The sequence below is a fragment of the Struthio camelus genome, chromosome 18 (genome assembly GCF_040807025.1).
Source record: "Struthio camelus isolate bStrCam1 chromosome 18, bStrCam1.hap1, whole genome shotgun sequence".
In the NCBI taxonomy this organism is placed as follows: Eukaryota; Metazoa; Chordata; class Aves; order Struthioniformes; family Struthionidae; genus Struthio; species Struthio camelus.
The window spans coordinates 16,850,135-16,863,098 of NC_090959.1; the positions used below are offsets into that span (position 1 = coordinate 16,850,135).

Genomic DNA, 12,964 nt, shown 5'->3' on the forward strand with positions numbered 1-12,964 from the left:
ACTCGAAGCTCGTTTAGTCATCGTCATGAAGTCAAGGAAACAACTAGAATGCTAGAAAACAAATGATGTGCTCCATGTCCCACTAATGTAACCTGTGCCCTGCTGAACTTTCATTCTCTTTTGCTCTTCCTTTCTCTAGACTTTTATTTTTCCTTTTGCTTTTTCACAGGGGCTTCCAGGTCCAAAAGGAGAAAGAGGAGAGAAAGTGAGTTTTTTGGGCACTAGGCAACACAGTCACTGTATCCTAGCCTCAAAAGAGTGGATGTGGTAATCTGCTTCACAAGTTATGCTTGCATATTTAGACCATTTTGGTATTGAATAACTTAATGTAGCTGTAATTCATTGCCTTTCCGTTCTCCTGCACTGGCTCTTCTGGTGGGATATATATAATCTCATAGGAGTCCGCAGCTGTTTATTGTCGGTAGTAGTAATGAAAAAAAAAGCCGACTGAAAATCCATTCTTTGCTGGGAAGGAAAACGCAAAATCACTTGGCTTCGCTCAGTTGTTCATTCTTAATGTATTGCGTAACAGGGGACTCATTTGTAATAAATCTCTGGCATGCTCATGCACAGAGCCGTTGGAATCTATACTACCTTTGAAGGTTATTTAATTGTGAGAGAAAATTTTTCTTATCGTGATTTTTGGTTAAAAAGAAACCCTGTATATTTCTGGGAGTCCAAGTCTCATTGCCGGGTTTGACTTATGTGAATTAGGCTTTAAGCGGGGGAGAGCTGTGCTGTGTAATGAGTTAGCACATGCCAGCTGAGCCCAGGTAGTTAACCATGCATGTGCTCTGAGCCTAACTCAGACACAGAGCAATAGGCACTGGCTTAAAGATGACGAGGTATTAACAGCCTGATGTGTCTTCCCTTACATTTGAGGTGGATTGAAAAGATGAACATTGCCTTTACTACAGCCCAGTTAACCCTATAAACTGTAGCAAGTTCAGTGTGCAAATCTGTACGGAAGTCCAGGGGACTTTGCCACCTGAGATGTTTTGAAAAGTCTATGCTTTGTTACTTGCCTGTTCCTAGACTGCTGTTATCATGAGTGGATCTGTGCATCCTTTGCACCTCCATATAGCTGATGGTTCATAAAATACACCTGAGAAAAGACCAAGCTGCTCTGCAGGTGCAGTTGTGGCATGCGCAGTGATATGTTTCCCCGTTTAGGATGGGGCTGAGAAGCCAGCATCAGTGGTTCACCTTCAGCTGCCCCCTTCAGTGGGTTTCAGATTAGACCCTCAGAAACTTTGGGGGTGTTTCATCAGGCCAAAGCAGATCTCTACACTGGAGAAGTATGTGAGCTCCTCTCCCCTGCCTACCTTTATAGCCAATAGAGAAAAATAGGTATGCTTAGAACATGATTCTCACCTGAAAGCAGAAAGAAATAAGTCAGAGGAAACGTGTCCTCTAGCGCCTATTACCCTTCCCTGCCTGTCTGGGTGCCTTGAGGATTGGCTCAAATTGCAGACATACACTCCCAAAACTATGTGAGATGAATCCTCCTTTTAATCTCTGAGACTTTTTGCAGATCTCCTTGAGGCTAAAAACTGCTTTAATTTCAAGTTAACGCCTCAGTATTGTAATTTTTAACACTGTTCTCCTTGCATTTCCACCAGCTTTTCCTTTTTGTATACTTACTTTTGCAATGAAACTGTTTGTTTTTTTTCCTCCCTTGGGTGTTGTGCCAAGCTTTTGTTTAATTTTGGGTGCGTCTGCACATTGATCCAGACAGAGATGTATGTTTTATAAATGGCTTTGGAGAGATGCAATGTTTTAGTTATGAATTTTCACAGATAGAGTCAGTGTTTATTTTCAAGAAATATTTTTGCATTTTTATTGCTTTTTCTTGCTCTACTAAAACTTTCTGTAGAAACCCCTGATATCATTTTTTCAGAATACAATAACAGTAAGAATCAATATTCATAAAAGGTGCAGACAAAGATAGCATATTGTAATATTTGATCGTATTAAATGTTTTACATATCACAGGATTTTGAGTTATAGGTCACACAATCTTAGAATCCTTTGTGATAAATTTGAAAGTGAAATTTATTCTCCTTTTTTGGTAGCTTCATAAATTACATAGATCCAGTCTAGCCCTTTTGATGTGCAGGAGAAAAGCAATTATTGACATTTCCCAATTAGAATTTTATGGCTTCATAGCTTTGTAATAAATAAATAAAGCTGCATTTCATAGTAATGAATATCTCTAACTCAAGCTGACAAGAGGAACGGGCAGATAGATATCCTGCATTATGATATTGATCTTGTTTTGATTACATTAATACTTCCTTTTTAAAAAAAATATGTTTCACTTTAGGGGGAACCACAATCCCTGGCCACAATTTACCAGCTAGTTAGCCAGGCTTGTGAGCGGATGATTCAAAGTAAGTATAACCAACCCAGCTCCTGAATTTGTGCTGCCTCTAGAGCAGTGGTGAGGCACGAACAATACTACAGGGGAGAGAGCCTGAAGCTGTAGTGATCCATAGAGCTCCTCCATCCTGCGCTGTGCTAAGCACCAATAAAGCAAGCGTCCCAGGCCAGCTTGTCAGCGCTACATTGTTTTTATTGGGTAGTTATTGGAAAAAAGACCGGTGAAGTATTACTTAGGAAATCCCTTTCGCACCTTGCAAAGACTACTTTTTCTCAAATGAAAGAGGTTCAGCTTGAAACTTGATCCTTTCAGGGAAAACTGCAGTGATTTGTATGGAATAAATGATTCACCTCATGCAACAGAAAAAAAAAAATGCGGGTGCCTGTTTTTGGAGACGTATTTAATCTGGAACGCTTAGCTCAGAGGGGTTCCACCTGAACGGAGTTGCAGCATGTGTTAAAAGCAAGAGGCATCGAATGGATCCCTCCTGAGATGAGGCATTTGTAGAAAAGTTCCTGTGCTGTGATGCACAAAGAGATGAAACAGTTTGCCCAAGGTCAGATACCAAAATCATGACTCAGCTGCCAGTCTTCCTCTTCAGCGTCTGGCTTTTTCAGTTCAGACTGATACCTTTTAGCACTACCTGATACTTTTAAGTGCCTTTTTAGACAACATCCTCTGATTTTGTCCCTTTTTCTGAGTTCCTGGCCAAGCAAATATTCATTTTCTGGCTTGTTTTCTCAGCTCATGTGTTGAAGTTTGACTCATTCATTCATGAACATGCAAGGAAACCAGTTCCTGTTTGGGAAGAAAAATTAAAACCGGGAGAACCAGGACCACCCGGTCCTCCAGGGCCCCCTGGGAGCAATGGAGAAAGAGGAGAAAACGGCATCCCTGGACAGCCAGGCAAAGATGGATATCCTGGAGAAAGAGGTATGAATAGAAGTGTTCTTAAGCATATTTTACCACTTATTTAATACTTTAACTAAGCACTTCAGTGCTGCAAGCAGTAAAAATATGTCATGAGATTATCTCATCTCATTCCTATTTTCCTCTTGGACTCATCACGATGTCGAGAAGAACCCTTTTATTTAGTGCTATCTACGTGAAGTGGCAGATGAGACAAACCAAAGTAGTTGAAAGTACAGTTATGCATATACGTATTTGTAAATATCGTCTTTCCATGAGGGCCTTTCCTAATCTTGTTGGAAAGCTCCAGCAGAGTTTTTACTGCAAATAGAGCAGCCCAAGTGAGATGGGTCAAAGGGTAGGGAGAAAACAAACGCAGCACACTCTTTTTGCAAGCTCTGCTTTGAGAAGAATGCCAGTTTGCTACCATTTGTATACTTGGGGGGATGGAAAATTTGATTTTAGAGGACTGGATGCTTTCCTTACAGAAAGGCAAAAGAAATACTCATATGGATGAACAGTGTGGCAGTGGACCGGATTACCTCTGGGTAGAAATGACAACGCTTGGCAAAAGCTGAAGGCAGGCGTGAGGCAACTGAAGTAATGCAGATGGTGGAAGTAGGTTTCTGGAACAATAGTTCCAACAACAAAAGCCTCACGTGTGACTAAAAGAAGTGGATTAATATAATCTCAAAATCCTGAGAATAAGCGAAGGTCGGCAACTGGGGGTTGAGAAAAGTTATTCAAAATAAAAATAGTGTCTTGATGCTTTCAGGGAAATTATTCCCTTAGACTGAAAAAGATATAGCATTTAACTATGGCTCTCAAAACAGAAATCCTGATTAGGCTGGCTGCCCACTGTGTCACACTAGATTTCAAACTTTGCCATTTCATATATCATTATGTAATAAAATTCACTGTAAGATGTTTTCAGAGGCTCAACACATTTCCAAACCTATTGTCTGTTTAGTGATGGAGGACCTAGATGCTCCAGAAAATGACGGTAAATTTAGAGATATTAATGAAACTAAGGAAACCAGCTGGAACATGCAGATGTGGCTACCAAAAGCAAAATGATGGAAGATTTTGAACTGCTGGAGTAGTCCTTGTATGTAAATTCAAAACAGGAGAGGATCCTGTTCAGAAACGTGTCTCAAATATTGATGCAAGTATGCAGTGGTACAAAAAGTAGCTCCAGTTACTGCACAAGAATGACTGTATGAGTGAATGATGGGAATATGTTTTGTTTGGATTTGAGGACATTTGTTAGAGGCTCAGGTAAATGTCAAAATAAAGTCGAACGTATTGGTTTCCGTGGTGGCCTAACACCTATAAATAGCTAGAGACCTGTTTAATCCTTCCCCTGGTGTTATTCTATTTTAGCTGTGATCTTTAGAACTTATCAAAGTGTTACTTAAGAGAAAAAGGAAAGTAACAACGTGCAGATGTTTCAAGCCTGTCAAGTGAGGAGATGGGAGGAGATGGGTCTCACTGAAAAAGACTCTTAAGGACAGAGCTGATCAAAGCATTTGCATCTTACAAATATGAGAAATGATATTTTGTCAAAATGCACATGTTTTGCTGAAATGTACTAGTTTTTGATAGCAAATTCATGAGAAAACTGCAAACCTAACTTAGCCAGTAGCTGGAGAAAGAGACTGTTCAGCTCTGTGATTTGTCTGAGCAATGTGAAGAACAGTGGGGAATGGACCTTATATTCAGGCTACTGCACTAACACCAGCATTATGAATTTCTCTGCAAAAAAATCTCTTTTTTTCCACCCATATTGGGCTGCAAGTCAATGCTGCTTGGAGCCTTGCTGCAATTAAATGAATTGGGGAACTGGTCATTCTGGAAAAGACAGTTGGAGATGGTAACAGACAGTTATGAACACTGACTGAGAGAAGTGATGAACCAGGGAGGAGGAACTTCAGGGATGAAATACAGACCTGGATTAAGAAGACATTTCCCTGTGGTCACTAGAGGAAGATTCAAGAGCAAAAATGTATGCCTATGTGTTAAACACCTGCTGATAACCTGGACTGTATAGGCTGCACTGTGCTTAGAAGGACCAGGTGTGTGTAGCCACAAACAGAGAGGTCTTCCAGTACCAGTAAATATCCACTAAACCTCAAACTGAATATACGGGTGTCTGATAATACTCAGGGGACAATTCTCTAGGCTGCCCTGTGGTGCACAGACAGAATTGAAGGAAATAGATGTTTGACTATTTTACCAAAGGCTGCAACCATCCTGTGCTTCTTAAACAGCAAAGAACAGCAGAGTGGGGAGACTGCAGGAGCTTTAATTCAGGGTGAAATGCAAAATGCAGGTAGGTGAAACTTGTCTCTTATCTGTAATTAGGCGCGCCAGGGCCCAAGGGTGAAAAAGGGATGTCTGGAGCCAGTGAAGAAGGAATCCAAGGACCCAGAGGCAGAACAGGTAGAGTGAATAAACCTCTTTGTATCAACCATGGGGTGATCCAGACCTCCCAGTTGCCAGATTCAAGGCATCACTCAGCCTTAGGACTGTTGTGGTGAGCAGACTGGCCTTCCCATTGCGGTGTTGCTGGCAGAGCTGAAGGCACCGATGAGCATCCTGGATCAAACAGCTTAAGGGTACTGTTAGCTGCTGCAATTCCTCTCTGCTAAGATATAAGGATCTACCTGTACCAAACAGCCTTCTCCCTTTGGTACACAGCTGCAGTGTGCAGGCTGACGTTCTCAGCTTCAGTGCCTACATACCAGGCAATGATGTGTTTTAATGACCTGAGGCATATCCAGGGAGTTTTAGTTTTCTGGCTTTGTGCAAGCAAGGCCAGACAGTCAAGTGATAGAAACTCGTTACAAATTGAACTCCTTAAACACATGGGCTTTTGAGTAATCTGTTAGGTTTTGGTGTATTCTTCCATCCTGATCCCTCTTATCTGAAATCAGTGGGAAGTTTATCACTGCCTTAACGAACCAGGCACTAACAGGGGAGTATGGTCAAACATATTCTTGTGTATACAGATTTTTATAGATGAGATGTAAAAACACAAAACCAATGACTTTGAGATGGAGCCTGGGATTAAGGTGATTTTCTGCGTTGTCACATAGGCAGACTTTGGATTCTCATAAACAGGCTCAATTTTCAGGCGAGCTGGACAACCGTAAAGTTAATGATAAGACTTCTAGTTACTGGGATTCAGAAGAGCTTTTTCCAGCTGGCAGGTCTAATTCTTCCACCAAAAAGAGGAAACAATACTCAGATAATTAACAGACACGTAGGATAGAGGCGGTATAGCATGGATGTTACACTCGACCAACTGAAGTAGATGCGCTACTGCTTATAATGCTTCTCCTTCTTCAGGCCCACCAGGAGAAATAGTGCTGGGGAAACCAGGTCCAAAGGGTTCCCCTGGAAACACCGGTCCTCAAGGTTTTCCTGGTGTCAGAGGGCATCCTGGACAGCCTGGATATCCAGGGGGTTGTGATATCTCTGGATGTTTTGGGACAGGTAGAAGAGGTAAGTCTTGACTATCTTAATGCAAAAGTTATGATTTCAGAACTGATCTCTTTGGTTGCTTCTGTTAAACTTAGGTAGAGTCCCTTCATCCTTCAGGCACTGTAAGTCCTGCAAGAGCTTCCTTTGTAAAGCAATTTGGATGATTAACATGCAGTTAGTCTATTCACATGGACAAAAGCCAGCTGAATTGGCTGCTCGGTTTCCACCATTCATAGATTAATATATTTAATTGCAGTAGCAGCTGGGTATAAGGAATGATCATGAGTGTATCTTCAATTCTTAACGTCCCCGGAGATATTTCAGTGGTGGATAGAGAGGACCGATATTTCGGTTCCTACGTATATATTTCAGAGAGGCTTGACTGTGCAAGGTTCCATAAAATAAAGAAAATCACTTGTGCTGGACAAAAGATTTGGAAGGGAAAAGGAATAACTGCACCCTCCTCCTCAGTACTTGAGACTGATTTATTCTGTTGTTCACTGGCATCATCACATGTTTCCATACACAGATTTCATCCCCTGATGGTTGATGCAGAGGCAGCTGAGGATAGTGCTTCGCCCTGGCAATCTCTGGGTGAAGGCTCCACATACTCCAAGAGAAGCAGCAATCTGAACACCAAATGCATTGTTTGTTTGTTTGTTTTTTAAATCTCCCATCGTTTCTGTAAGGACGTGTCAATCAAACACTAGAGGCACCAAACCAGACTGCATGCAGATGAGCTCCAGTCATCCTTGTCTGTTTTCCTGATCAGCATCAAACAACTGCAGCGTTCAAATTCACACTGTGTGTTGCACACAAAGCAAAGACACGGTCAGAGGTGCAGGTTGATAGACTTGTAAAAAAAAGAAAAAAAGTATTGAAATGCTCGGAAATAACATAGGTGATTTTTGCCGGTTTGTGGTTATTTTTGGTACATGTTACTGTGGATCTCCCAGTGTAGGCAAAAACAGCACCTCATACCCAAAGATGCAAATCCACTGGAGCAAAACTGTTTTCTCTGTTGGCTGACAGTGTAATAAAATCTAGCACCATTTTGACTGTTTCTGCTTTTGGCTCAGTGCTGATGGCTTCCTCACAGTGGCATTATGTACAGAAGCACCGCAGACAGCGTGATAACCTTTCCTGTGATGTGACAAACGCCACCGTTTAGTTGTGCTCTCTGGGGCTTGATATCTGCCAAGCAAAACCTTAGATCAGACAGAGCACAATCGTGTACTGAGAGGAGCCGGAGATTAACCTCCCGGCCTTTTCCATCTCTGCCTCCTGCAATCTTGCTAGCTACTTTACATTTTATCAGGTAAAATACTGAATAGCTCTGAGTCTGACTTCTACACATATGACATGGAGGTAATTGCCATTTTCCACCCTTCTCCTTGTGTGAGCTCCAGTCTAATATGTATTCACAACAAACTGAACAGATACTGATAAAACGCACCTGCTTCTTTGCATTGCTGCTTTATACTGTGCTCAGTTATGCTGGCTGTAAACTTCCCCTGCTGCCAAATTCTGTGAATGAAATATTTCATGTTTGTAAAAACAGGATGGAGCAAAAAGTAGCAGTACAGATTTTCAAAGATGCTAAGAGGCAAAAAATGGAGCACGATTCATATTCCTGTGCACTTAATTGGGATGTGCAATTTCTGTAGCTGTGTGTGGACTGGTAGCTGTGTATTCACATGGCTGTAGCCAACTTTTGAATTCTTAACTCCAAGTAAGTCCAGATTTAGAAATCAGACTGTCAAACGCCCAGTGGAGCAACATATTCCTTAAGAAAACTAAGTTGTTTGGACACTGCATCCAAACATTGTTTCTTTTTGTCATCAAGTAAAAATCCTATAGAATTCAGAAATTTTGCTAACGGCGGTTTCTGAACATACCAGACTTGTTCGGGAGTCATAAATCCTACTACAAGAGTCACGTAAACATGTGATTACCACAATCTGTGAGTATTTAAAGTAATTCTTGGCTTAGGCCATGTTATTTCTCTAAAAACTCCCAATGATGAATATTTTCAATATGATGTATTCCCCTTGGTAAATGCAGGGAAGTGCAAAGAGATACCACACTGATAGAAGTAAAATTTCTGTTCACATTGGTGCTTTGCAGACTCGCCTTACGATATCAAACAGAAATCTTTCCAGCTTAGATTTAAGTATCGCCACAGACAAAAGCTCCAGGCAGAAGAAAGGAGAGGTCAGAAGAGCTAAAATACACAGCATGTTGTGAATGCAGTAGTTAAAGCAGATGTATTCACTGGGATAGACCCCCTGCATACATGTTGAGGAGTTATATGTTTCCATTTGTATAGGTCAGAGAGCTTTTGATCTTTGTCTTTCCTATTCCTTGAAAACTAAAGACGTTCTGAAAATAGATCTAACAAACCTATGTTAAGTTGCATTCAGAATGTTTCTGTGTGTACCATTGGTTATAAAAGTCAATACTTGTGGCAACTCTTAAGCACAAAGCAGTGGGAAGAAAAAGCAGGGAGGTAAAAGAGGTGCTCTTTGCACAGCAGAACTCTAAAGTTGGGCCCATAAAACACTCACATACTGGATCAAATAAGTACTTTGACACATGGCATCAGCATTTGGCAGGTGATTCTGCTTCCGTTCTCATTTAAATCAGTGCAGCCAGATTCCCAGTCCTGAACTGGCTGTTCTGTCTGTGTAAAGCTAGTACCTGCAGGCTATTTGACATAGAGCTCTTTCTTTTTTCTTTATTTTTGAAAGTTATTAACATAGTCTCACTGCCTGACTTGAGATTTAATCTATTAAGTAGAATTTCAAGTGACATTAGCTTTTGTCTGATTGTTTCAGATACAACAGCAAGAGTCAGATTTTAACAAAACCCAGTCCCATCAGGGCTGTTGACTAGGAGAAAGATGACCTGCACAAACAATTTGTCCACTTATGTTCCTAAATTTTGCCCCGTGAGTGGTTTTATTTACTTGAAATCGTGGATGTTTAGTCCATCTAGTATCATTGATTCAAAACTTTCCCCTTGAACAGAACCTGGAAGTTTTGTGTGTTCACAAAAGCAGAAAAAATTCAGGAAAAATACAGGCATGAAGATCTGATGACAGAAACTCCTAGCTCCCATCGGAAACTACTTGTGAGGTGGTTAAGGTGGCAATTACACAGCTGGAGGAACTGGTACTTGCAGAATTTCGAGCTGCTCACCCAGATACAGCAACTGGCAACTTGTCGCTTGGCTAGGACGGTGCCCTGCCTGGGGTGTCCACGGTGGGCGGCTGTGCCTGAGGCCTGCTTGGTGCAGGCACCCATGTCTTTGATCTGCCTTCGTCCAGCCTGGAGTTGGTGTGTGCAACTGTAGATCAGCCCAGGACCGTGCAGGAATGGTGATGCTTGGCTAAAACAGGCAGGCAGGAGCCCAGTGGCCACCGTCAGCCGTGCAAAGTAGTAGGTATAAGACAATCTTTTTGCAAGTGGTTTGGAGAAAAACTAATTCTGCGGAAGGAACATGGGGCTTTTGGTACAAGCGATGGAAAAAGTGGAAGAACAAAGCCGTGCTGCTCTCCTTGCCCAGGTGGGAGGACTCCCTGCAGGGCATGACGAGTCCAGGGTGCTCCTGAGGAACAGAGCAGAGTGACAAGTAACGAGTGGTGCCACCTCCCTGCTGTTAGATGTCCTGGGCCAGCGAGGAACGGCGGCGTCTCTTTAGACTTAGCTACCCCAGACCCCAGACGTCCATCAGCAGCAAAAACTCAGCCACTCCTAAATGACCGCCACTGAAGTAACTGCCAGAGCCTCCCCTTCAGAGGCAGCCGGGCTTAGGACTGATGAAGTCCCCAAAATGTTGTGATCACTGAAGCCAAAGTGGCATTCCCTGCTTTCAGCACAAGCCCCCTGTGCTACCCCTGCTACGCTGGAAAGAAACGCTCGTCCCACTGTGTGAGACCGCATAAACTGCGATTATTTGGAGTGCATCTAAAGACATCTACATGACATAACTAGGAACCTCACTCATCAAGAAGCACTCACACAACAGTGCTGCGAGTGACTGTACGTGCAAGCGTGTTGTAACCCCATCACTCTGAATCCAGGAGCCTTTCCTTTGGGAGGTTTCAGGCACTGAGATGTCCTAATCCAGCATTAAACTTTGCACACTATTAAATAGCGAAAAGAGAACGTTTCTGTGGTTGGAGAAACATCAGCCCCTAATTAAATTGAACTGCATGACTGTGATCTGACTAGTATATATACATACCAGTTTCCGTGGAAAAAAAACATTTCTTTGCTTTTTTTGTCACTGCAAGGATGTTCAAAGCCCTTTGCAGCAGGTTCGTTGCGGCGTTTCACGGTGCGGAGCAGAGCAGGGGAAGAGCGCTGGGCGAGAGCAGCAGAGGTTTGCTGGGGAGGGGAGAGGGTGGATGCGGTGTTGCGGGGTGCTCCAGGCGGCAGGTACGGTGCGGGGAAAGCGGAGACGGCGGCATGCATGCTGGCCGCGGTAGTTGGGCAAGAGAGCGGCTTGCGGGGTCCCTGCCCAGCCCGAATTGCCCTTCCCTCCTCTGCCAGTGAGTCCTGAAACCGTCTGTTTGTGAATATTAGTTTCTCGTGCTCCCTTTGGTGAGCGCAACCTGTCATTTTCCCCGGCTGAACTGTTCTTTAGTACGCTTTGTACTTTTCTGGCCCAATTTATCACTTTTCATGTAAACTGCAGTTGAAAACAGTGCCACGCATTAGGTATTAAAAATTCCCATGCAGATCTTTTCCTAGCAGGGACTTTGTTCTCAAAGCTTTAATCACCCCAAATAAAGAGTTTGGCCATAATTTTTTGGGATTTAAGCCTGATTTCTTGATAAACCAGGAGTTTAACAAGTCCCTGAGAAATCCCACAGATACCTGCCGTCTCCTCGTCTTTACAAATTAATGAGATTATTTACCATCCCTTTTGCTGAGCCTTTACTAAAGTCCCTTGTCCTGATTTGCTCATTCTTACCACTGTCCTCATATAATCAGTGTTATAGAGACTTTCTTTTCACACAGTGAAAAGATACAATCTGATATCATTTCTTTAGCTTCTTATATCTTTAAAATTTCCATCCTCTCGTCCTGAAATTTGAATGAATTTGAATTTTTAGGCAAGTGAGGCTGTGATAGAAGATTCTCTCTTTAGCGCTGTACCTGTCTTATATATCCATCGACCTTTCTGTCTGTCTGTCTGTCTGTCCGTCTGTCTGTCTCTAGGCAAGTGGATTTCCTTGAGTACTGTTTCTAGATAACTGTCTAGAGAGAAACTTAAGCAAAAGGGAGGTGGTACAAGCTATGTGGATCAGCCCACAGAAGATGATATGCTATTGTGAGGAAGAGTCCCCCAAATGGCTAGGGCAAGGGGGGGTTACATAGCTTGTCCTAACAGCCAGCGGCAGATAGAGTACCCTGCGTGTCTTATGACTGGAAAAATGACCCAGACAAGCTGAGCATTATGGAATCAGAAGGAAGACAATGTAGGGAAAACTAGAAAAATGGTGGTAATTTAGGTTATTACAGTCAGGTTTCTATGCCTTTGTCCTTCTTGCCTTCATGATACAGTGGTTCTGCTGGGGTCAGTGGAGTTAGGCTGGTGGGAAAGTGTGAACCACTGTGGTGCCTTTGGGGTCTTTTGGTTCAGTTTTCCGTTTCCTGATCCTGAGCACCCATTACTTTGCGTTGCGTCTCTTCTAAGGCAGCTTTATTACCACCCTTGGTTCCTTACTCTTTTCCTGATATTAACTTGGCCAACCAAGTGATGGGAATCACTTCTGAGCTGGGAGGGTTACAAATATTAACAGTCTGACTGCATACATCTTTCTAGAGTGTTTCACATGCTAAAAGCTCTCTGTGTTTCATCTTAGCCATTACGGAGCAAGGGGGTTAGAATAGCAGAATTATTCGTTTTTCTATAGTTATAGCCTAGTTCATGTTCCAGTTTTATTCCAGTAAGGCTATTTCTGAGGTTTGTAGAGGTGGCTATGTTTTTAAGATTGTCCCGTTCCTTTCTTAAAGGACTTTGAGGATAGAAGCCTGCCTCTCTCTTCCATATCTTGCCTGATGCCAATACCACCAGTTAAAAAGCTGAGAGCTGAAAAAAGTAGTGTGCGAGTGAGCAGGCGCTCAGCAAGTCTTGCTGGAATGTACTTTTTCAAATCTCAGCAAAGAGGTGGCT

The 12,964-nt window shown here is 42.6% G+C and overlaps 1 protein-coding gene across 5 annotated transcripts in view; it reads left to right on the forward strand.

Annotated features, from left to right (window-relative positions):
- Nucleotides 1–11,565, forward strand: part of COL20A1 (collagen type XX alpha 1 chain) — a 64,750-nt gene extending 53,185 nt beyond the window's left edge. For 3 of the 5 annotated variants that reach the window (XM_068912531.1, XM_068912530.1, XM_068912532.1), the window contains 6 exons: nucleotides 170–205; nucleotides 2,327–2,393; nucleotides 3,128–3,316; nucleotides 5,657–5,734; nucleotides 6,644–6,799; nucleotides 7,308–11,564. In XM_068912531.1, coding sequence (XP_068768632.1) covers nucleotides 170–205; nucleotides 2,327–2,393; nucleotides 3,128–3,316; nucleotides 5,657–5,734; nucleotides 6,644–6,799; nucleotides 7,308–7,321 — 540 coding nt within the window. In that variant the 3' untranslated portion in view covers nucleotides 7,322–11,564. Of the gene's footprint in view, nucleotides 1–169; nucleotides 206–2,326; nucleotides 2,394–3,127; nucleotides 3,317–5,656; nucleotides 5,735–6,643; nucleotides 6,800–7,307 lie in introns of all 5 variants that reach the window. The other 2 variants (XR_011135321.1, XM_068912534.1) reach the window with 2 other exon arrangements.
- The last annotated feature ends 1,399 nt before the right edge of the window (nucleotides 11,566–12,964 follow it).